Source organism: Erpetoichthys calabaricus, chromosome 7 (genome assembly GCF_900747795.2).
Source record: "Erpetoichthys calabaricus chromosome 7, fErpCal1.3, whole genome shotgun sequence".
Taxonomy (NCBI): Eukaryota; Metazoa; Chordata; class Cladistia; order Polypteriformes; family Polypteridae; genus Erpetoichthys; species Erpetoichthys calabaricus.
Window position 1 is genome coordinate 169,900,896 of NC_041400.2, and position 25,343 is coordinate 169,926,238.

General features: G+C 39.2%; 1 protein-coding gene across 1 annotated transcript in view; it reads right to left on the bottom strand.

Annotated features, from left to right (window-relative positions):
- Positions 1-25,343, bottom strand: part of wdr41 (WD repeat domain 41) — an 80,569-nt gene that overhangs the window by 44,459 nt on the left and 10,767 nt on the right. Inside the window, exons 3-4 of the mRNA XM_028805704.2 lie at positions 10,441-10,556; positions 5,007-5,055 (exon numbers count right to left, since the gene is read on the bottom strand). Coding sequence (XP_028661537.1) covers positions 5,007-5,055; positions 10,441-10,556 — 165 coding nt within the window. The remainder of the gene's footprint in view (positions 1-5,006; positions 5,056-10,440; positions 10,557-25,343) is intronic.

Consider the following 25,343-nt stretch of genomic DNA (forward strand, 5'->3'; position numbering starts at 1 on the left):
ACCATATCAGAAGACGACACATTTCTTTTAGACAGTATACATGATTAGAAACATTTTAACTGATGCAACAAGTCCATAATAAAAAAGGTACACTAACAGTTGTTGGACTAATTCATATTTGAAAAGTTCAAAAATTACATCACAAAACAAGCAAAACAGTGTATGAAAAGATTATTAAAAAGTATTAGTAAATACTTTTGAAATTTAAATTTCAAACTTGGCAGATTAAGTCTGAAATTTATATTTACTGTATATTCTAGTTTGTCACATGAAATCATATTCAAAAGTGAAGCATTTTAATACATTTTAAAAATGCATAGCCTGAACCACGTCTTTAGAATGCATACTGTCACACACGTGTGATTGGGAATCAGGTTACAAGCTTTAATAAGAGTATTCATCCGCTAGACCAGGTGTTGGCCATATCACCTAACACTTTCTCTCTTTCCTCCTCTACAGACCATCAGCAGGAAGTCCCACCTTATGAAATCACTTCCAGTCCCAGCTCTCTTGACCTCACTTCCTGATCTGGGTCTCTAAAATCACTTCCTGTTCCGATCACATATAAACTTCACCTTTGTTAGACCTAGTCAGTTTTGTATTGAGCGCCATCTAAAAATACATAATTTTGTTTTCCTTGAACCTAAATTTCAAGTATATGGGGTGGCTACCTCAACTCTTTTTCTATGTTTTTGTGTGTATTGTGTATTTCCTTGATAACAGTTATTACAAAACAGTGTACCTATGCTGCTTTAGGAAGGAAAAAAGGCAAAAAAGCAAAACAGTTTTTGTGAGATTCAGTGCTTCATTTCATTTCTCATCTTCCTCCAGGCACCCTTCAGTGCTAGAGGTGTCATTTCACCTCAAAGAGCCATCCCAAGCTCTGTTATTGACATTATTGAAAATTAATTGCCCAGATGAGAATTGCTATATCTATTCTGTAGACAACTTGACAATAATAACTGAAAGAAAAGTCACACTTTAGATTAATTTAACTATACAGAAGCTTATTCCCTTGCTCAAAAGAAAACAAATTACTGCATTATTTCCAAAGAAATTGCCTGCTGTCCCAGTTATCATAATGCGTGTTCTTCAATGGCCTTGTGAGAGAAAGACTGAGCACATGTGTAGTGTGCAAACAAGTGACAAGAACTGAAGAGATTTTATAGACATACATTTAGTTTTAATCAGGCAGAAGTTTATAGATATTTGAACATAGATAGAGTGGTAGCATAGCAGTTTGCACATCTTCCCCATGTATTTATGGAATGACCGGCATCAGTGAGTGTAAGTTTACTCACTCAAAAATTTTGTCCTCAGTTCTTTTATTACCATGTCCTCTGCAAAGATTGACTACACATATAATATAAAACTTGATAATTGGTCTGAGGCACTTCAATCTGTTTCACTGTGGTTTGGCTCTATCACACACTCTTGTCATTTTCCCAGAATAATTATTTTATCGTGCATGCACACAACATGCCTTGGGAAGTATATAATGCTAAGTGTTGATTGCTCCTGTGAAACTAGTATGGACGTTCATGTTGAATGTATGAAGTACAAGGAAACTCTTATGTGCGCTGTTCACCAGGATGCTTCCACTTGGCGTAAATCTTGCTCCATTGGCTATGTAAAATAATAACACGAAATGTAACAGGTGAAAAGTAGGTGCTAGTTAGAAAAAAATAATCATATCATTTGGGCATGCATCTGTCTGTTGATATAAGCCATGGCAAAACAAAGCCATTGCAGAATAATCGCAGAGACAAAGTAGCAAAATACATAGCCTGTAGCTTCGGACATTTGGCTGGGGGGAGAGGGTATGTTAGGTAGGTGGGCACTGGTGCTAGTAGCTGTGTAAAAACTTCACCCACAACACCCACTGCAAAGGAGACATGCATACTTACCTCAAGAAAATAGTACACAAAATCTGTGATAAAATATATTAAAATTAACTTGCCACACGCATGCCTTAGAAATGCTTGTTTTCTTCAACTGAAAACTTTGATGCTTCAAATTTGAGATATTTGGTAAGTTTTAAGGCTTTTATTTTTACACTAGAATTCCAAGACCCTTAATCGCCATTGTAAAAACGCAGGGTAGGTATTTTTAAAATTTATAAAAAAATTCATCACTTTACTATGCAATTTCATAGGGCAAATTAATATATACCATGATTGTGAAGAAATATGTTCAACTTCCAAACTTATTGTTGTGGTGTGAGATTTTGTATATAAGTTGATACATATTTTGTATGTCTTTATTTGTAACTTAGACAAAGCAATGTAATATTAGTGTTACATTATTGATAAGAACAGCAACGGTTTGATGGTTAAGAACCCCTCCCCCACCCCTTTTAGGACTGAGTCTTTGTAAATTATGACAGGGTTGAGGGAAGTGCCTAAAACAAGTTTGGCAAGTGTTTCTCTGCAGGGCTCTCTCAATCAACCCCCACAGGAAAGCCAATCTACCAAGCAGGCAAGCATCAGCTGAGCAAATACTTTTGGGGGCAGGTGTGAAAGGTATAGTGTGCCCCATTGGTCTGAAGTATGGTTGTTTGGGATTGGCCTGAATCAGAGGCCATTCTGTAGCACGACGCCCTATTGGTGTAAGGGTTTGGACAAAGAATGCATAAATTTGGTAGCTTTACACCTCCCTGTCTTTCTTACACCAACTGATGAAGGAGCATCTCACACACCGTGAACTGAAAAAGACCATACTGAGAAGCACAACTCGGCAGCCATATTGAGATGGCCATGCAGCCTGTTCTGAAGAAAGCTGACCAAAAATGATGCATTAACTAAAGCCATTTAAAGTAACTACAAGTCCGTGTGCCACCTGATACTACACATCAGCATTTATCATGTGGTATGGTTGCCAGTGTTCACTTGCACTTTGCCTGTTGATATTATTTATGAATATTATCAATAATACATTATTTAAAGTGTAAGTTAACTCCTGCATGTTTTTTACTACACCTAATTGTCTGAGGTTATAAATGTAGGAGGAAAGGTGGGGAGAAGTTATATGGTACAATCTATACATATAATAGGCAAAGCCCTCACTGACTCATCACTAATTTTCCCACATTCCATATAGGTGGAAAGCTGAAATTTCGCATGCTCATTCCTTGCAGTGAACCTACAAAAGTTAGGTATGTTTCATGTCCTATTGCAACACCCAAGTGTACCCCCTAAACTGTATATATAGATAGGGGAAACCTCTCTTCACTATTTCTGCAACTTCCAATATAAGTAGGAATTCCAAATTTCCCATGCTCATTCTTTACGCTGTACTTACAAATGTTAAATATGTTTCATTTCACGCCGTGCCCCATAACAAACCTTCCAAAATAACGTCTTCTTTTTGGTGGTTCTCACCATTATGCCATAAGGAACTTTCACAACTGACCTCTCCTTTTGGTGGTTTCATTCCTTATTTCAATTAACAGACTCATTTCACGGCATTTCACAAGGGCTGCCCCCGGTTCCCCTTCCTTTTTCCGCACAGCCACTGTCCGCGCACCTAGCACGTGGTTGGCTCCCTGCCCAAAAATGTGCATTTCTCATACACAACATTTACAATCATAAACTCTTTACAATCATCAAATTCACTCTCAGTACTAAAATAAGCCTACGACAATTATATTGACAATCATGTTACGTTATTTTTAAAATGTTTCCTTTTCTTTTTCATAACTTCTTTAACAAACTACTTCTCTGCTGCAAAGCGCAGGTATTTTGCTAGTACATTATAAACCGTGATAAGTCTGTGAGATTTGAGGCATTCTGACAAAGGCTACACATTAATAATACAAAAGGGGAAAGTAGAGTAATATATTACTCTACCAAGACAAAACACTTATCATTTAAAATTCTACAAGGCTACTTTTAAAATCTATTTTTTTAGGTAAACCCTTAGCAAAAGAAGAATCACAAAGGTGAAATAAAAAATGAGGATAATGCACATAATTAAACAGTCCAAAACCATCTTAAATTACAGCCTTTAAAATGCAGGTGTGACATAACATACATCAAAGAGTACTGTGAGATTAATCTTTCATATGAAATTCAATCATGTAAATGTTTAAAGTGAATTAAAGAAAATGAATGGGCTGTTTTAAATTTTTTCCTTAGCATTATTAAATTGACAATGGTGCCTAGCTTTGGACACAAACCAGGAAAAAGCCTGGAACAGGATAACAGACTGTCACAGGACTCGGATTATCAATTAACCTAATCTATATGTGTTTGGGGATGTCACAGGAGCATGCAGAGGAAAACGCACATAGTCATAGGTACCATGTGAGAAGATTTACATGGACAACAACCAGTGCAAGGGAAGGAAAAGTGCAAGTTGCACCGCCCAACCTTCTAATGTCCAAAATGTAAAAACTAAGCATAAAAAAATCTGTTGTACTATTCAAAACAGAATGTGGCAGTATTGAGAACAGCAAGGTTTTTGTGCTATATTCTGAAACCACCAATACTACAGGAAAAATAAGTTTTATTAACTTCTTTTAAAAAACATGAACAAATTGGTTATAGTTAAATATTCAAGTATGTCAACTGTTTATAATGCATGCAGTGAGTCAATGGAAGTATAGAATCAAAGTTATGTCATTATTTAAAGAAAAAAAGGCCTTTTATGATTAACTGAGAAATTCATTGTTTCTAGACACATTAAAATTTACGACGACTCTGAAAGTCTTCTTAAATTATTAGTATTAATGTGAACAGCACTGACTTTAGTTTTCCAATTTCTGCAAAGATAGTGCCAAGTTTAAGGAAGCAATGGACATTTACACCCCATTGTCATAAATTGTTAGAAAAGATTCCTTAGAGATTTTTAAGTATCACTTTTGGCTTGTTTTCTTCTTCCTTTTTTGTAAAAAATATTGTCTAACATTTTACAGTTTTTATAGACATCAACAAAACTACCCATTGCCTCTACAGTCTTTGTATTTTGTTCATTATCACATTATTTGTTAATCAATATGTACTTACCTGGATATTCCACACAAAAACAAGTCCATCATCGTCAGCAGATGCAAACCTGTGGGTTACAATCACTTATTAGTTGTGTGTCCACAGCATATCCAATTTAATATGGTAAACATAAAGTAGCTTAATAATTATAACAGGTAATCAATTACACTACAGCCATATAACTTATATTTTTCTTAATCTTAACTTAACGATACCGCTTGCTTTGCTCGCCAACCCAAAGGCGGGCTCTACGTGCTAGATACTTTGCAGATCTGCCACTCGCATACAGGGAAGCAGATGTACAATTTAAACAGATTGTTATTTTCATGGGAATTGATACATATGCATAATAGAACTAACTATTTTACATTACAGCGAGTAATTAACCATAGTAAAAACTATTTTACATTACAGCGAGTAATTAACCATAGTAAAATGTAATAAATTGAAAGAAAATTATGTTTCATGTTGCGTTAGAGATATTCGTTGCGTTATATGTTTTCGCTCTGTCTGGCGTTCCGTGTTTGGACTTTCATCGTTAAAACACAACGTATAACTGCCCGTGAGTGACTAGCGTTTCTTTCTCTCTAATAAATAAACAGACTTTTTCGAATGTTTGTCCCTGTGATTTGTTGTCATAGCTAAAGCTATTCTAATGGGAAACTGTAAACGTTTTAATACGAATGGCATATCAAGATCTCCTTTGGTGTCTAATGTTATCCGGGGGAGATGTACTACATTACCTTTCTTGTCGCCTGTTAAAATTTTATATGTCAGAATTGTTCGACAGCATAGTTTATTGATACGCATTTAACCAATTTGCCGTGTAAACGAAACAACAATTTTCACGTTAATTAGTTTGCCTTCATTTTTTCTCGGTGATAGGATTGTCCGTGTACTCACTTCTTCTGTTGATAACCCTTCGGGATGAAATTCTTCAATAAGATTTGGACATAATAAGTCTTCTTTTATTGGGAACTTAACGTGAGTACAACATAAAAATGTATAACAGCTGAGAGCACAGGAACTGTGTCTGACAAAAGCATTCACATAAATAAGAGGTGAGAGGAATGTGGGCGTGGATGACAAATGGCTGAGACAAGGGCGGGACTTGAAAAAATCTCTTGGCAATAGTCTTGTCTCGCAGGACTTGAAAAAAATCTCTTGGCAATAGTCTCGTCTCAAGATTTTCTTTTATAATAGAGAGATATATTGTCATTTAGAAAAGTAACGTTATGCTTTTGAGAACCAAAACCACTTTTGGTTTGCTAAAAAATAATCATTCAAAACAATGATATTCATCAATCAGACTGCTGTCCAACATATGCTAGGTTTTCTACATATTATTGTAACTCTGATCATAAAATACATCCTTAGCATAAGAATGCATAGTACATTTTTAGTTACATTTAACATTCCATTAGGTATAATATAATAATATGCAATAAAACACAGTCATAAAACGGTAAATTCTGCACAACACTACTTAAACATTTATACACTACACATTCATTTGTAAACAAGTATTTATAAAAATGTGACATTAAATTTGTTCCTTTTTTCATTGTTTTTGCCTTTTTAAAACCAGATATATTTCAAACAACTTTTAAAGCAAACTTCCATTTTTTCCTCAGAAACTGTCCTTATTTCAACATAAATGTCCAAACTTATTTACTTGTTAATGCAGTTTAAATAACTATTGTCATTATGTTATAAACTACTGCCTTTTGAATGTCTTTACATTAAGATTTTATAAAAGAAAAAAAGGTAAATTAGAGGTCTCATTTTAGCCTTTTAATATTTTCTCTGAAGCTAAAATGTGGGCAGGTTTGAAAACTATCTCTTAAAGGCAGCTACACTTTAAGAGTTTGAGTATCCCTAGTGATGCAGTACAAAATATGAGAAAGTGTTCTTTTCAATACTCTTGATTAGTCTTGACTGGGGAATGCTTTAAATAATTTAATTAAATAATTCTTCACTTAAATATAAAAAATACAGTCTCTCTAAGTCTCTCTCTGTAAGTGTTCAAATAAAATGTGCATTTATAAAGATGTTTTGAAAAAACTTAACCATTGTTAGAATAAAGATTTTACTAAAATTGCTTAGTGAATGTTTTGACTTTTGTTAGTGATGAGTCACTCATAGTGAATCATTAAGCCTTTTAAAAGTACATTAGTCAAGAATGCCAAATACTAAAAACCAGTAACGCTAATGTACATCATCACAATATTAGCCTAAATGTGCATTTAATTAAAGTTATAAATACTGATATTTGAGTCCATCATTGTAAAACCATCCACAGGCTGACTCAAGAAAACAGCATATAAGCTAAATAAACAATGTTCAAAAATAACACTTGTCTGAATAAGAATTACATCAATCACTGTCTTTTTAATTTAAAAACTCTTGTACACACAAGCACAAAACGATGCAATGAAAATATACTATAAACAACACCAATATGTGATGCAAACTAAATCATATAACAATTAAATCAACAGGCCATACTTTTACTAGATTTAATTGTAATCCACAAACAAAATAAACAAAACTAAATACTTAAAATAGCATGCTAAGGTACAAAATGAATGCCAGAGAACACTGTTTTTAATGCTCTATCATTATCAACATACCACATTAAAAACAAGTGAATTACTGAATGGAAGGCCATAGTACATAATTAAGCTATTGTTGATGAATTCAATTATTTAAGAAAAAAATCTATTTTTTTATTTTGGTCTACTGTATATGCTTTACAGATCCAGCATTTCATTCTAGACCAAAAGCAGGCAATCTTAATCCTGACATTCCACAAACACTATAAGTGAGTGAGTGTATATTTTTAGTACAATCAGTTCCTTAAATAGAAGACAGTTCTTATTATTAATTCAGGATCTCATTTATTTATGCATCTTGGGTTAACCAGAAAGTGCCTCTAAATAAACAAACTGCTAAATGCTGTTTGGACCACAGTCGATAAAAATTCATCAACCCTCAACTTTTTCAGTCAATTCTTTTTAAATTTTATTACAAAAGCTACCCTTTATTTGCTAGCCACTATTTATTGGCTGCTAGATAAAGAAAAAAGAAGAAAATACTCAGAATCATAATACAGGAAAATGCAAGAATTTGTGTATGCCTAAAACATGTTAAAAATATGTATATTTCTGTATTTCATAGTCAATTAAAATAAACACTGGTTATTACACACTAAAATACAAATTTTCAGCTTTATTATCTACCCTAATTACTGACTACGAAGGCTAAAAAAATCAAACATAAATGAGTAACAGTTTATCAATTAAAGATTACAACAGAAAAAAGTAAACACATAGGAAAAGGAGATGATTAGGTAAACAGATTATGTAAGATAAAAAAGACAGGCAAAATATTCACAAAATATTATGAATAGACAAAACAAAGCAGGGGAGCAAAACAAACACAGTGTATAGTTATTAATAATAGTTAACATTTATTCCTAAATGTATATTTTTCTGCATTAGTCTGACAATTCCTATAACTGCTATAAAAATGGTGGCATACTAAAAATGTTTAACAAAACTAAAAATATTGTAATATTGGCAGATTGGACCTGAAAGAAAGAGAGAGAGCGAGAGAGACACACTGGAAACTTCTCATTGGGAAGTGGAGGGGATAAGAAAGACATGATGTTAAAATGCAATTTCGCAAAAATCCCTCAGTTTTGATGTGTACTTTCCAGGCAATCATGCTTCGGACATGAATTGACTCAAAGATGTTGGGAGAGGGTGGGGTTATGTCAGACCTCAACTAGGCAGAGGGAGGCTTCAAATTGGCACATGCGGTAGACATGGAAGAGGAGAACAATGTGGGTGAGTTAGACAGGACTGAAGCAGCAGAAGCACTGGGAGATGCAAAGTCAAACATGAAGACATGGGTTCAGTCGCTATGTTTTTTTATGGGCCACTTTTTAATGTGTGTATGTTCCCTCATGTATCTCGCACATTGTGAGCCTGCAGCTGTACTCAGTAACTACTCTGATACAGGACTACTTTTAAGCAACAATTAAAAAACATATTCACTTTCACATTTTTAAAAACTGAGATAATGAAAGACAATCTTAAATACAGACTTTTTTATGTTTTAGTTTGTCAATCTCAGCAGGACTGCTCTGTACCCCCAAAGTGTGGCACGGTGGCCTCAGTTTGACAAGTCCTGCTCTATGTAACATACGTCTTCAGCACAAAAATTATAATTCATGGCAACCCAAGGAAAGTCGAGAACAGAAAGTATTGTACACTGAAACGTCAAAATCGAAATAAAGTGAAAAAGCAGGCAGCACGAAGGAGTAGCTGAATCTAGTTTGATTCCTAGGTGTAAGGAGTTTGCATAACCTAACTTCACATCCGTTTCTTAACACGCTGTTAGTTTAAACACCCATAATAAACAACTTAATGTGAGTGCATGATATAGTAGACTGTCCCCTTTTTCAGATGTTCACAATTATGATTTAGAAAAGCTAAGCACAGGAAACAGATGGGTGAATGGAGGGAAGGATGAAGGTTACAGTATACCTGCCCATTTGCCCTGGTTGTATGAACCTTGTTAAAAGAAATTTTCAGACTGTGACAGAGATTAGCAGGGCTACTTTCCACCTGCCAAAAAAAACAAAGTGTTGGGCACCGACCTAAAATATTTTATGTGGCACTAAATGTCTACTCAACCTCTATACATTTTCTTCTAGAGAAACATTTAAACATTTAAAAGGTTAAATCAGTTTCTATGATGGCTATATGCATTATTTAATACAGGAAAAATAAGGGGGGTTAGTTAATGATTTGGAAAGTACTGCACTGTTTTAATTTTAAACTCTCTACACCTTTTATTTAGAAATACCATTGATATAAAAGATTGCACTACAAAGTTCTATCTCCAAAGAACATCTTTTAACAGGCCTCTGCACAGGCTTAACATTGCTTGGTGGCCTCTGACACCTTCTGGCCTTCAGTACTTGTTCTAAAACAGAGTTACAGGAAGGAAAAAAATAACAGTCATGGAGTCTGATAAAGGATACATTTTTGTCTTTGAAACCAATCAAAAAAAACTACAATGTGTTTTCAGCTGAGACATGGTAAAGACTAGAAAAGCCTGCCACAAAGCCCTCAATAACAAAGGATTATTGGAAGTGTCGAGGCGTGAAACTTGACTTACAACAGCTTACAGAGATCTTTTTATTGCTGAACAAAAACAGAATAATAAAGATTGTGAAAGCAAATCTCATATTAAGTTGAGAACAAGTATAAAATAGCAGCATGCTACACCACTGTAAAATACATATATGTAATAGCACTGACTTTTCCAACTTTCTTTTCACGCTCTATGAAAATTCTTGTTTAAAGTATTTTGGAGTAGTCTTTTATATATGTCAGCATATGAGAGACGTCTATTCAAAATAATAAAAGAGTCAGCTTACCTGAAATCATCAATCTGCACCAGAAATCGAACTATGTCAAAGTGCCCTTTCAGCACCTGCAGTTCTGTATAACAATTCTTTGGTTGTTCTTCCCCAATGAACAGCAATGATGTCTTCTACGGGAAACAAATATTTAAAAAAAAAAAAATAAAAAATAGATAATAGTCTTAATATAACAATATTTAAAAAGTGCAATATGAACATGAACTGAAGTGGTATAGTTCTCGTTCTTTCAAAAAAGAATTTTAATTTAAATTATAGGTGTTATGCATTGTTTCTGCTTTGGTTTTGCACACATCTCCAGCATGTGTTTTTAGATTAATTGGGGATTATAAATTGGTCACATGTACGTGGATGAAACCACATACGTACTGATGTCCAGACCAAAGATGGTACCTGCCGTCCACCCAGTGTTGCTGGGATAGGCCCTCACAATCTTGAATTGGATTAACCGAGTTTTAGAATATTGATATAACATGCAATGATATGTTCCTTAATCTCAGTTTCTCCCCACATAGATTCCAGAACTCAGAACACCCAGACTGACAAACTATATATATTACATATATATTGTGGCCTAGAGTCTGCACCCTTGCCCGGTTGGGATGCCTGAATATTGGAAGGACCAGAGGAGAGTGTGTGCTCAGGGCATTATCTTCCCCAGAGCACTAGATGGAAGTCCCCTGGGTTTCAGCGGTCCTTGGATTAAAACGTGTCCATGAGAGTTCTGCACAGCCCTGTTGGACTCCGTAGTTGCCGCCAGGGGGTGCTGTAGGGACTGCAGAACCCTATTTTGTCGGGCTTCCACCTCACCCAGAAGGGCCTCAGGATCACGCCAACAGGCCAATGGATGTACTGCCAGGTGCAGCATAAAAGAAGGCCGCTGCCTTCACTAAGAGAGCCAGAGTCAGGAGGAAGGGAAATGAAGCTTGCTGGAGGAGGAGTAGAGGGGGAAGGACAGACAGGAAGAGAAAGAAATAATAATAATAATACATTTTATTTATATAGCGCCTTTCCCATGCTCAAGGCACTTACAGAATATAATAAAGAACGGCAGCATATACAGTATATAGCATTGTACAAACCAGATAAATAAAGAAGATTAAGACAGTGAATTCTGAAAAAAAAAACAGACAACATAATTGATGATCTCGCACACACACATACAGGTTACATTAGCATCTTGATAGAGAAGTAAACTGAGAGAAGGGTAATAAAGTCAAGTAGAGCTAAAAACCTTCCTGAACAGATGAGTTTTGCGTTGTTTTTTAAAAGAATTCATGGAGTCAGCTGACCTGATTAATTTTGGTAGGTCATTCCAGAGTCTGGGCGCTATACAGCTGAAGGCCCTGTCACCCATGGAGTGTAGATTAGTGTGGGGTACAACAAGATTGCCAGAATCAGAGGACCTTAGTGGGCGGGCAGGCACATAGTGATGGAGAAGGTCAATGATGTAGTTTGGCGCGAGGTTATTTAAAGCTTTGTAGGTTATTAGTAGGATTTTATATTCGATTCTGTAAGACACAGGGAGCCAGTGGAGATGGAGCAGGATGGGTGTGATGTGCTCGCTGCTGCTGGTTCAAGTAAGGACTCTTGCAGCTGAGTTTTGAATAAGCTGGAGCTGTGATATAAGGATTAGAAGGGGCACCTGCCAGTAGGGAATTACAATAATCGATGCGGGATGTGATAAAAGCATGGACATGTTTCTCAGCATTAGAGAAGGAGAGGAAGGAGCGAACACGGGATATGTTACGGTGGTGAAAGATAAGAAAGTTTCTTAATGTGATTTATGTGGGCGGAATAAGAAAGGGAGGAATCAAAAATGACACCAAGATTTTTTACAGTAGAGGCAGGTCTGATGAGATCACCGCCAAGATAGACTGGGAAGGAGCTCATTTTATTAAGTTGCATTTTAGTCCTAATTTGCAGGAGTTCAGTTTTATTGCAATTTAATTTTAAAGAGTTCTGCTCCATCCAAGTTTTAATTTCACTAAGGCAGGTTGTGAGCTGAGAAAGCTCTGATGAAGTTCCACTTTTAACATTGAAGTAGAGTTGAGTTTCATCTGCATAAAAATGATAACCCAGTCCAAAGCTATGGATAATATGGTCAAGGGGAAGCATGTAAATACAGAAAAGCAGAGGACTGAGGACAGAGCCCTGAGGAACTCCTTGTGTGACTGGCGCTGAGCTGGATATGCTGTTGCCAAGACTAACAAACTCTTGCCTATCAGTCAGATAGGACTTGAACCACTGGAGGGCAGTGCCAGAGATACCCAGCATGTTCTCCATTCTGGACAGTAGGATGTCATGTCTGACAGTGTCAAATGCTGCACTGAGGTCTAACAGAATTAATATGCTGGTTTGTCCAGAGTCTGCTGCCATAAGCAAATCATTGGTTACCCGTAGCAGAGCAGTTTCACAGCTGTGCCGCGCCCTGAAACCAGACTGAAAGGGTTCCATCAAATTATTAGAGGTTAGGTAATTGGTGAGTTGGGAAGCTACAACACGCTCAAGAACTTTTGACAGGAAAGGTAAGTGGGAAATAGGCCGGAAATTGTTAAGATTGTCAGCATCAAGACCAGACTTTTTTAACATTGGGGTTACAGAAGCAATTTTAAAAGTGAGCGGCACAGAGCCAGTGTCAAGGGATGAGTTTATTATTGTTGTAACAGTCGGGATTATGGCATGAATGCAGGATTTAAGTAGTGTGGTGGAGATGGGGTCCAGTACACAAGTAGTCGGCATCATCTTACAAAGGAGGTTATTAACAAACGCAGATGTGACTGGTGAGAACTTAGAGAAGGAGGTGGATGGAGTGGGAAAATGGGGAGAGATATAAACAGATGATGTATTTATGTTAGTTGAATTATTTAGATCTTTAATTTTGTTACGGAAAAAGTGGAGGAATTCCTCACAGACTTCAGTAGAAGAGGTAGTTGGGCCAGATGCGGGTTCGAGTAGTTTATTAACTACAGAGAACAAAACCCTTGGGTTATCATGGCCACTTTCTATTATTCTGCCGTAATGATACTGAAAAGAAGATAAAGTCCTGTGCTTTATTATCTGTGCTTAGTGCTCCTCTGTACTGTGCTTTGGTGGGGAACAAAGGAAAAGCATTTCCCACTTGAAAATAAAGCCTGTGATATTGGACTTGTGCCTGTGTCTGTCTATGTGGGGTCTGGTACGACCCCTGTGGCCATATATTATATATACACACATACACATACAGGGTAAGTCAAAACTATGTTAACACTAATGGTACTGCTATATATACAGTATATTCATTGCATTCGTAGTCTGAGTCTCAACGACCTGAATTGTGTGGGTGGTTACCTAACAGGTAACGCTTGTGGTTGGTCTGCCATTCGGCAAACATCTGCCACGGTGTACTCTTTGCTTTATTTGACAGTAAAACTATGCAATATATATATACCAGTACCATTAGTGTTAACATAGTATGCTTTTGAAGTATGTTTTGTGAATAAATTGTTTTCGCCATTCAAATGTTAACATAGTTTTGACTCACCCTGTATATGTGTATATTATATCTGTATATATTATATATATATATATATATATATATATATATATATATATATATATATATATATATATATATATACACATACACACATACACACACACGTTTAAATATTCATGCTTGTACAAACAATTGCTCCACTGTTTCACAGCATAACTGGACTCCACATTGTTTCTGCACATACAACAAAACTTCTTCACCAGCAGCATAGCAAGGGCTTGCACGGGAAAGACTAGGTTGTAATACATCAATCGCTGAAACACCTAGTCTGATCTCGTTAATCAGAAAATAGAATAACCTCTTCAGTCACTTAATCAAGAGATACTAACATCTCCTTCTACATAACACAGACAAAGGCCACAACAAACATCTTGTCTATAATTCCATCAAAACCAACCATTATCTTCCATTGTCCTACCAAATTCTCTAACATCAAGGTTTGTGTTTTAACAAACTTTGCAAATGTACAAACCCTCTTACTGCTTACAGACCTACAACTTCCCATTCTTTGCACTTTATTTTAATTTTGATGTTACTGATTTTCATAGCCCTACACAGGAATGTTAAAAGCATTAGAAAAGGAAAACAGCCAGGTATTATGCCAAACTCTAAATGAATCATAACCAGGTGAATTGTACAGAATGGATTGGAGATTGCATCTAAAAGTAACAGATACAGTACTGTTTTAAATTAGAATTTTCATTATAATTGTTAAAACAAGTGGATGAGATAGTGGCACAATGGTTACTTATACCGTGTTACATTTACAAACTTGTGATCTTATCTCTGTCCAGACCTTGTATGCGTAGATATTGTGTGACTACTCCTACCACATCACAAAGGCTTACATATTAGTCTAATGAGAACTTTATATTATCCTGGTTCATGTAAGTTGTGTCCCCCAGTGTCCTATGTAGTCCTGGTTTCTGATTTTAGCCTGAGGCTGCCTGTGATAATTTTCTCCGCCCAATGATTTTGATTGGAAAACAGATGATACAGTAAATTGACTGACAAATAAATTTGAAGAAATTATTAAAAGATTTTGAAATAATAAAGAAACTGGCCATTTATCACATATCTGATTTGACAACAAGCAGCCACCTCAGCAATCAATACAGAAACAGTTGCTGAACCACTGATACAGAACAAAGTGTCATGCAACTATGCTATACATTCATATACAGAAAACTAAAGTAATTTTACACAATTAAAAATTCAATCAAGCAGATTGAATGATGATCACCACTGACTCTCAAAGTTGTACAGAATTCTTGTGCCCCACACAATTCTGGTAAACAATTATACAATGCTGGAAAATACTGCAAAATCAGTCTGTAATTAACTTATAGTACTACACTTCTGTCTATTAATCTGATCCTTTTTCTTTCATTTTTCTCTTTTTTGCCTTTTTTTTCTTTAAAAGCCAGTTAATCAAAAAATAAGATACAAAATTTTTTAAAAGTAAACGAATGGATTGACATTTTCATTTTTTTTGCTGTAGACAATTAAAAAGGTCATGTGAATACTACTACTACTACTGCTACTACTAGTCTGCTTTGGTCTCTCCACTGGCTTCCGGTTGCTCAAAGATTCAGTACAAAATTCTTCTCTTGACTTATAGTTCTCTGAAAGGTTCTGCTCCTCAATATTTCCAATCCTTGGCCTCTCCTTATGTCCTTTCAAGAAGTCTCTGTTCTGTTTCTGCTGACCATCCCTCCTCTTGCCAGAAGTGCCGAGACTGGACAATGCTTGCCCATTTTTTCTCCAAAACTGTTAAATGATCTCCATTTATCTATTTGAACCGCACCGACAAATAGTTTAGGATACTGTCTTTTGTCTTAGTCTAGTTGCAGGTATAATTATGTAGTAGGTCTACTCCCTTGTGCTCACTTTTTTTATCTTGCTCTCTGTTGGTTTGATGCTTGTACCTTCATTCTTGTATCTATATATATAATTCACTAAGCCGCCGACAAGTAGCCACCCATGGAAAGCACGCCGGAAGGTGCATGGATTCACTAAACCGCCGACAAGTAAGACGCCAATGGCGCACGCAGGAAGGAGCCACGGCCACCAACTCTTAGACCATTGGATACGACGACAACTCGCAGAGCCATGCCCACCAACTCGGACGCGACGTCTCGAAAAACATGCCGTCATTTCTGTTTCTCTGTGCCACAGTCCACATGCAGCTCTGAGCCACGTTGACTTTTCATTAGTCAACCTCAGTGGAACCTTGGTTCACACAGAGGCAGCACCAGAAAGAGACAGAGGCACACACACAGGCAGCGCGAGAGAGAGAGCCGCGCACACACACAGGCAGCGCCAGAGAGAGAGACAGACGCACACACACAGGCAGCGCCACAGAGAGAGACAGACGCACACACACCGGCAGCGCAAGAGAGAGAGCCGCGCACACACACAGGCAGCGCCAGAGAGAGACAGAGGCACACACATAGGCAGCCCGAGAGAGAGAGCCACGCACACACACAGGCAGGGCCACAGAGAGACAGAGGCACACACACAGGCAGCGCGAGAGAGAGAGCCGCGCAATCCTTTAAAACTGAGGTTAAAACACAATAAAGGAAGCAGTCTTTAAAAACCAATAAGCCCTGTGCCTCTTTTTCATTAGCGTCTCACCTATTCCCCAACCGGCGTCCACCGCATCCGCGACAAACATGCATCTTCTTAGATGGTCCTGCAGGAACACGGAAGACGTTTACCCGCCCACCAACACTCCGTTTTCCCCGGCCCGCATCTACCCTCGCTCTCTAGGCATTCACACTGCCTGCTCATGTGCCCAGACGCAAAAACTCACCGACCACCCAGTTAGTCCCTTTCGTCTGTGCTAGGAGTCCACATGCACCTCTGAGCCACGTTGACTTTTCATTATTCGTTTCGGTTACGACACCCGACCACGTCCACCATCAAAAACCATGGGAAACGAACAACTAAGCCCCGCCCACAAACTCTACGCCTCCGCCAACTCGAACAGCTCATCAAACACATACTCGCTTTGGTCTGTGCTGCTGTCCAAATCCAGCTGTGAGCCACGTTGACTGTTCTTTTGCCTTCCATGGCTACGGCTTCAAATGTATTTCATGGAAACAACACTTCTTTCAATGTTATAGAAATTCCTGCATCAGGTAACTGTTTGTTTCTATCAGTCGGGTTTTTTTGGAAAAATGTCATTGACGAAACTGTTGCTCTCAAACTTCGCAACATGGCTGTTGGCTTTGTTTGCCAACATTGGGATAACGTCGGCGAGGTGGTCACAAACTGCAACAACTCACCACACAAGGACGCCCTGTCTCTCGAGGCATTCACACTGCCAGAAGACAACCATGGGATACGCAGAAAATAGCCATGTCAGTCAACGCAGATCAGACACCCAGGCAAACAACACTGAATAATCAATAGCTGCAACTACTTTGCCCGCCCCCACTCCTCACCTGAGTCGGTTTCGTCTCTGTTCAGCAGTGTTTGCCAAACTCGGTCCTGGTGAACCCCTGTGGATGCAGGGTTTTGTTCCAACCAGATTCCTAATCATCAATGCCGGTGAAACTCATCCGGGATAAGTCAGTTTTTCAAACGCAGCCATGTAGCAGATTAGTCTAGCAGACTAGCTGGATGTAATAATCTGAGATGAATGTGCGCCCTCGCGCTGAGTGAAAAGCCAATGTATATTGACTCTAGAAAACATGATCAGCAAGTCTTTGATAGGCTGCAACAAAATGATGAAAGATTTTTTTCACACAAGCTGGGTGGGTGGGTGTTAGTTAATTAGTTACTCGAAGGATTTCAAGATTTAATATGCACAAGCGGTAACACTGTAAAAGCAGCCCAAACCAGAAAAGACGGCTGGCAAAAAGTGGCCGACAAATTAAACGCGTGTGCATTGTACTTACTGAAAGCAGCGTTCCGGATTTTGCAAATGTTCATTTTTTTCCCTCTCTTTAAAAAACATTAAAAAAGCGGCGTGATTATGCGCCGTATACTACGTCGCGGGTTGGTATGCAGTGTGTAAAACAGTTTGTTTGTCACGGATAATTTGCCTTTTATTTTAACACGAAGACAATTTCCTGTTAGATTTGCCTTTGCGATGACAATTAATAAGGCACAGGGTCAAACTTTCAAAAACATGGCTAGCGGGTCATACACTTGCACTGATTACGTCCCTGCCCTTTGTATACATATATAGAAAAGCAGCCAAAACCGCAAACAAAAGTCTACGTGACTCACAGGTGCAAGTGGACTGCGCAAAGTCAAAAACAACTCAGGTGACAAGTTGGGAGTGGGCACATGAAATGTTACTTTTCTTGGTGATTTATTACATTACCGATTTTTCAAATGTTAATTTTCTCCCTGTGCTTAAAAATCATTAAAAAAGCGGCCTGATTATGCGGCGTATGGTACGCCGCGGGTTGGCTAGTATATTATAACTTGCTTGGTAAGTCGCCTTGAATAAAGGCACCTGTTAAATAAATAATATAGGCTGGGGAGAAGAAATAACAATAATAATAATACGAATATAAAAATGCTGAAAAAGGAAGTTAACACATTTATTTTTGTTACTGTAATGCACAAAAGGCACAACATTATCTGACAAAACAACAACAATGCATTTCTTGCATAGCCCAAAATCACACAAGGAATGTCTCAATCAGCTTTAACAGGCCCTGTTCTTTGACAGCCCCCCAGCCTTGACACTCTAAGAAGACAAGATAAAACCTCCCACAAAACCTTGTAGGAAAAGGAAGAAATCTTGGGAAGGGTTCAGAGTGAGGCCCCCTTCCAGGTTGGCTGGGTATGCAATAGGTGTCAATAAATGGGGAAAATATAACACACAACTAATCCTTTTCACAGAGCTAGATGTCCAATGTATCATGGCCACCTCAGAAATAGAATACATTTGGACAAACTACTTTGTTCTTGTACAGTGCACCTCACCAAATACAGGTGCTGAGCAAGACAATGCAAGAATAGATAATAGCACTCACTAAACATAGAACTATCACATATAAGGATACAGATCTGCTACAATACATAAAGAGCAAAGTAGAACTAATTGACATAAATTAAAAAAACAATATTTGTCCATCAGTTAATTGTAGAACTAAGGCCAGATTGCAGAAAAGGAGACAGACAAGCCGGACACAGTCAGGGTCCTAGAGACCTCAGCCAACAGGCCACCTCCCCATACTGACCATTCTACATTTGAGTCAGCGCTGGGCTGGCCAATCTAATGAAAGGATCCTTCTACCCAATAGTTCCAGTGCTCCTTTATCTGAGATGACTTCTCCATAGGCAGGCAACAAAACACTCTTTGATTTTGCTAAACATTCAACTTTAACTGCAAAACATTCTAAAACAACTATTCAATAAACTACGGAGCCCCCCAGGGGACATTGTGTAATTTTTTTCTAAAGATTTTCTGGTGCACACCAGATAGTATCAAATGAAATGCAGATACTTTCAAGTGTGCACCAGATAGTTTCAAGTGAGCACTAGATAGAATCAAGTAAGCACCAGATACTATCAACCGCACAGTAACTGAAAAGGAGCTCCATACCTATACATAATTTCTGATGCATAATAGTTCTGTTTCATAGTTGCACTTAGGAAAAATGGAAATTGGAGACTTTATAGGAGTGTACTTTCAGCTTGGTCTTAAACACAAAGACATAGTGCTTGTTCTTGCAGTTTGTCATGGATACATTATCACTGAAAGGCATTTAAAATGTATATTGAAGTCTAAAGGTCTATTTTGTTATTAGTTCTATAGCAACATTGAGAAACTTATTGTGTTTATGCAGCAACAATTAGAAAACTCAGATCAGCTTTATGGCTACCGATGGATGCATGCAAAATGTCAAAAAAATGGTTTGCATGTGAAGAAGGAAGATGCTCGTCTGATACTGTAGGTGCTAGATGGGTTTTCCAGAAATTATCTGGTTAAACGCATTTACTACAAGCGGTAATCCAAAAATTGTGGGAGGCTGCATTGTGGAAGCAGCAGAAAGACTCGGAGGTTGTCCTAAAATAGCCAGAGGAGATCTGGGTACTGAAAATGTTTACATTATAGATTTTCAAAGGTTTCTCCGCTGTGATATATATGTACAAAGCACCATAGACAGCTACTTGGACTGAGACAGCACTGCCAATCAACGAACAGAAAGTTGGTGATGACTTCTAAGGAGGGAGTCAATGGAATTCATCATCTTTTTATGGCATGTTTGACGGATGGCTTCTGGATAAAAGTACACGGGGATGTTAAGCTAAAGTTAGAAAACTGGATTTATTAGACAATGGAATGAACCTTAACAAAACTGACAATATCATTTCTCAATGTAGTCTCCACCCTTCACAATTTGTACCACCTGTCTGGAAGTGCCTGGATTCCAGCAGAATAAAAGGTTTTGTCTTGTCCTTGCAACCACTCATGCACCTGAGTTATTGTTGAACACTACATGACGAGGGGTACTACAGTCACTAGTGCAAGTTAGTGTGACTTGCTGGACACCAATGTGAAGACTGCTATTATATCCAAGTGGCAGGGTCTACTGTCTCAAGGAGTCCTTTTACTGCAAGACAATGCCCACCCACACACTGCTAAGAACACCAAGGCTTATCTGGATTCTGCTGGAATCCAGGCAGGTAGTGCAAGTGCATTGGGAAGGGTGGAGACTACATTTTCTAATAAATCCCATTTTCTAACTTTAGCTTGACTTCCCTTTGTACTTTTATCCAGAAAGCATACATCAAACATGCCATTGTCCTTCAGATCAGTGAACAAAGACATGAAGAATTCCATTGACTCCCTCCTTAGAAGTCCCCACCAACTTTCTATTTGTTGACTGGCAGTCCTGGCTCTGTCCAAGAAGCTGTCTATGGCACTTCATACATTTGCATCACAGTGGAGAAACCTTTGAAAATCTCTAATGTAAACATTTTCAGTACCCAGATCTCCTCTGGCTATTTTAGGACAACCTATAAGTCTCTGTACAGCTTCCATAAAGTAGCCTCCCACAACTTTTGAATTACTGCTTGTAGTAAATGCATTTAACCAAATAATATTTCTGGAAAACCCATCAATGCAACCATTTATACAAATACCACATGGCTTAAGTTTGTCATAAGAATCAAAATGCCATATATAGTTTGGTTCTCTTGTAAAATAGTTACACCAATGGAGTCTTCTGGCTTTTCTGAGACAAACTCCTCTTAGATCTAGCGCCTTCAGTATCAGACGAATATCTTCCTTCTTCACATGCAAACCACTTTTTTGACATTTTGTGTGCATCCATCGGTAGCCATGAAGCTGACCTGAGCTTTGCAATTGTTACTGTATAAACACAATAATTTCCTCAATGTTGCTATAGACCTTATGACAAAATAGACCATTAGACTTCAATATATGTTTTAAATGTCTTTCAGTGATAATGTATCCATGATGAACTGCAAATACAAGCACTTTGTCTTTGTGTTTAAGACCAACCTGAAAGTATACTTCTATAAAGTCTCCAATTTCCATTTTTCCAAAGTGCACTCTCTGAGGTGCACAGACCAGGGACTGGCCAGATCTCTTTAGGTGGATACATCTTTTATTGGTCTGGTAGGTCTGATGGCTGTCATACTTGGGGAGTAGCTGTTGCTGTAGTGGATTGGCTTTTTCCGATGGTGTCTGATGTAACTCCTTTCAACGAGCGTATTATGAGACTCAGATTACGGCACTCTCTTGGTGCCTTGTCTGTTGTCTCAGTGTATGCTCTGACCGCAGTGAGTGATGTCTCGGCGTGGGAGACATTTTATTTGTAGCATCACTTGGTGGTTGATGAGTGGCCACGAGGTGACACTCCTCTGGTCATGGGTGACTTCAATACAGCCACTGGCAGGGCTGGCTATGAGGACTGTATTGGTCCCCATGGGTCTGATGATCGTGTTGAAAGTGGCTCCATGTTCCTTGACTTTGCAAAAGGACAGGGGCTGCGAATCGCTGGATCCTGGTTCCAGCACCCTGAACCGCATCGTTGGACTTGGTACTCCAATACTGGTGGTGCAGTGAAGGAGATCGATCACATCCTCGTGGGCAGATGCTGGAGGCTCTAGTAAAACAGCAGGGTCTACAGAAGTGCCCAGTTTGTGAATTCTGACCACAGACTTGTTGTTGCTACTCTTAGGATCCAGCTTAGGTCCAGTAGGTTACCACCTACTAGGAAAATGAGCCTGGACTTGGCTAGACTTCAAGACCAGGCTATTTCTAACAAGTTTGCATGCAGTTTGTGTGAGGAACTTTCAGATTTGAGTACGACTGCCAAACCTAATGTGATGTGGGAGACCTTCTCTGACAAGACCCTGAAGGTTGCTGAGGGTTGTGTTGGTGTTACTGGTGTTCCCAGAAGGAGGTGTTTCATCTCGCAGGGCACCCTGGATATAATTGAGAGGAGATGCAGCACACAGCTCAATGGCAACTCTGGTCTGTACAGGGAACTGAGAAGGACGGCTGCGAGGGCTCTGAGGGCAGATAAAGAGGCGTTTGTTAGAGGAATCTGTGAGCAAGTGACACACCACCTGTGGTCTAGCGACCTACGTCCTGCTTACAGAGGAATCGAAGCATTACCCACCTCTGAATCTGCTCCTCGGAGAGTCGCAGTCAGGGCAGCTGATGGAACGGTCCTTACGGATGACACTGCAGTTGTGACCCTCTGGGCCGGCTACTTTGAGCAGTTGTTCAAAGCTGATCCACAGGCTAGGACGTTGGATATCTCTGGGTCCATGGTTCTTGAAGCTAATCCTCCAATTAGCTGTGAACCACCCAACCTCACTGAGATTGCACAGGTGGTGAACCAGCTGGGGGGGGGGGGGGGGAGGCAGCAGGGATCTGTGGTATCTGGAGTGAACTTCTCCAGGCTGGTGGTAAGGCTGTCCTCCTGGCATTGCAAGCAATCTTTGCTTCCATTTGGGAGACTGGCATCATCCCAACTGACAGGAAAACAGGACCTTTCGTCCCTATCTGGAAAGGGAAGGGTGATCGCCTGGATTGCAGCAACTACAGGGGGATAACACTGCTCTCGGTGCCAGATAAGATCCTTGCTAGGGTCGTCCTCAATAGGATCCATGATCACTTGCTCACCTACCAGCGACCGGAACAGTCTGGTTTTACACCTAAGAAGTCTACCATCGACCACATCCTGGCACTGAGAGTTCTCATGGAGCACAAACGCAAATATCGGCTGAGTTTGTTTGCAACCTTTGTCGATTTTCACAAAGCGTTCGACTCAGTTGATCAAGCTACCCTGTGGGACATCCTGAGGATTCGCGGGATCCCCTCGAGGTTGCTGGATATCATGGCCGGCCTGTACACTGGTACTGTGAGTGCTGTGCAGAGTGGAGGCAGGACCTCTGCATTTTTCCCAGTTGATTCTGGCATTCATCAGGGGTGTGTTCTTGCTCCTACTCTGTTCAATGCTTGTATGGACTGGGTGTTGGGCAAGGTCGTGGGGTCCAACGGCTGTGGGGTATCTGTTGGTTAAGAAAGGTTCACGGATCTTGACTTTGCTGACGATGCTGTGATCTTCGCAGAGTCAATGGAGGTTCTGATCGGGGCACTCCAGAGACTGAGCAAGGAGTCTGAGTGTCTGGGCATGCGAGTGTCCTGGATAAAAACCAACATCCAGGCCTTTAATGACCTCTTGGGCACAGACATTAGCAGCGTGTCTGTTTGCAGAGAGAGTGTTGACCTTGTTGAAATGTTTACTTACCTTGGCAGTGACATTCATGTCTCTGGTGACTCTTCCTACGAAGTCAGTAGACGGATTAGGAGAGCATGGGGGTTCATGAGGTCGCTGGAAAGGGGTGTGTGGCGCTCCCTATATCAATGGAAAAGGACGAAGGTCCAAGTCTTTAGAGTCCTGGTGCTTCCTGTCTTGCTATATGGTTGCGAGACATGGACGCTATCCAGTGACCTGAGACGAAGACTGGACTCCTTTGGTACTGTGTCTCTCCGGAAAATCCTTGGGTACCGTTGGTTTGCCTTTGTGTTGAATGAGCGGTTGCTCATGGAGTCCCGAATGAGGCATATTACCTGCCTTGTGAGGGAGCGTCAGTTACGGCACTACTGCCATGTGGTGCATTTCCCTGAGGGTGATCCGGCTCGTAAGATCCTCATTGTTGAGGACCCGAGTGGCTGGACCAGACGAAGGGGTCACCCACGTAACACCTGACTGCAGCAGATAGAGGGTCATTTCCGGAGGGTGGGACTGGACCGCGTGTCTGACTGGAGGGTTGCAAACCGGGATCCCGAGTTGTTTCGTTGTGTAGTGGGTGTGGCAACACACTGTACCAGTGCATGCTCCCCGACTTGACTTGACTAAGTGCAACTATGAAACAGAACCAATATGCATCAGAAATTATGTATAGGTATGGATCCCCTTTTCAGTTACTATGCGGTTGAAACTATCTGGTGCGCACTCGTTACTAGCTGGTGATAAAATCCCAAGATAAAAAATTATACACAATGGCCCTTCGGGTACTCTGTAATCTATACATATAAAATTCTTTTCGCGTTTGAAACGGAAATTACGTATGAAACATTGAAACGGAAATTACGTATGACCACCGGGAAACAGGAAAAACTTTCTTAATAAACCTGATTCTTGCCGAGAGAGCGAATGGTGACATAGCTCTGGTTGTAGCGTCATCGGGAATCACTTCTACATTATTAGATGGAGACTGTACAGCACATTCGGCATTGCAATTACCATTGAACCTCACTCACAACGAAAATCCAATTTGCAACATACGCAAGGGCTCTGGAAAGGCAAAAGTCTTTCAACATTCAAAGATAATAGTTTGGGATGAGTGCACCATGGCACATAAAAGAGCTTATGAAGCCTTGAACCGAACAATGCAAGATCTCAGAGATCCTACCAAAATAATGGGAGGTTCTGTCATTTTACTCACAGGAGATTTTCGTCAAACATTACCAGTTATTCCACAAGGGACACCAGCAGATGAACTCAACGCGTGTTTAAAATTGAGGCTTCTCCCATGGTCAATTATATGTCACGTGTTCTCGGGTAGGTACACCAAAAAATTTATACATTTATGCACGTAATGGGCAAACAAAAAATGTAGTATACCTTAAAGCACTGCAATAGTACTCAATGTATCTTTACTTCTTAAATGTTAATGTTTTACTGTTTATTAATTTATACGCTTCTTATATGTTGTTCAAATTCTTTTATCAAAATACCAGTAATGGCGCACTGCACGATAACGTGCAGTGAATACACTTGACTTAAGCATTCATAGTGTTCACCCTCTTTCTCTGTACGTTTACCATTCGTTTTTGTGTTGCAATTAC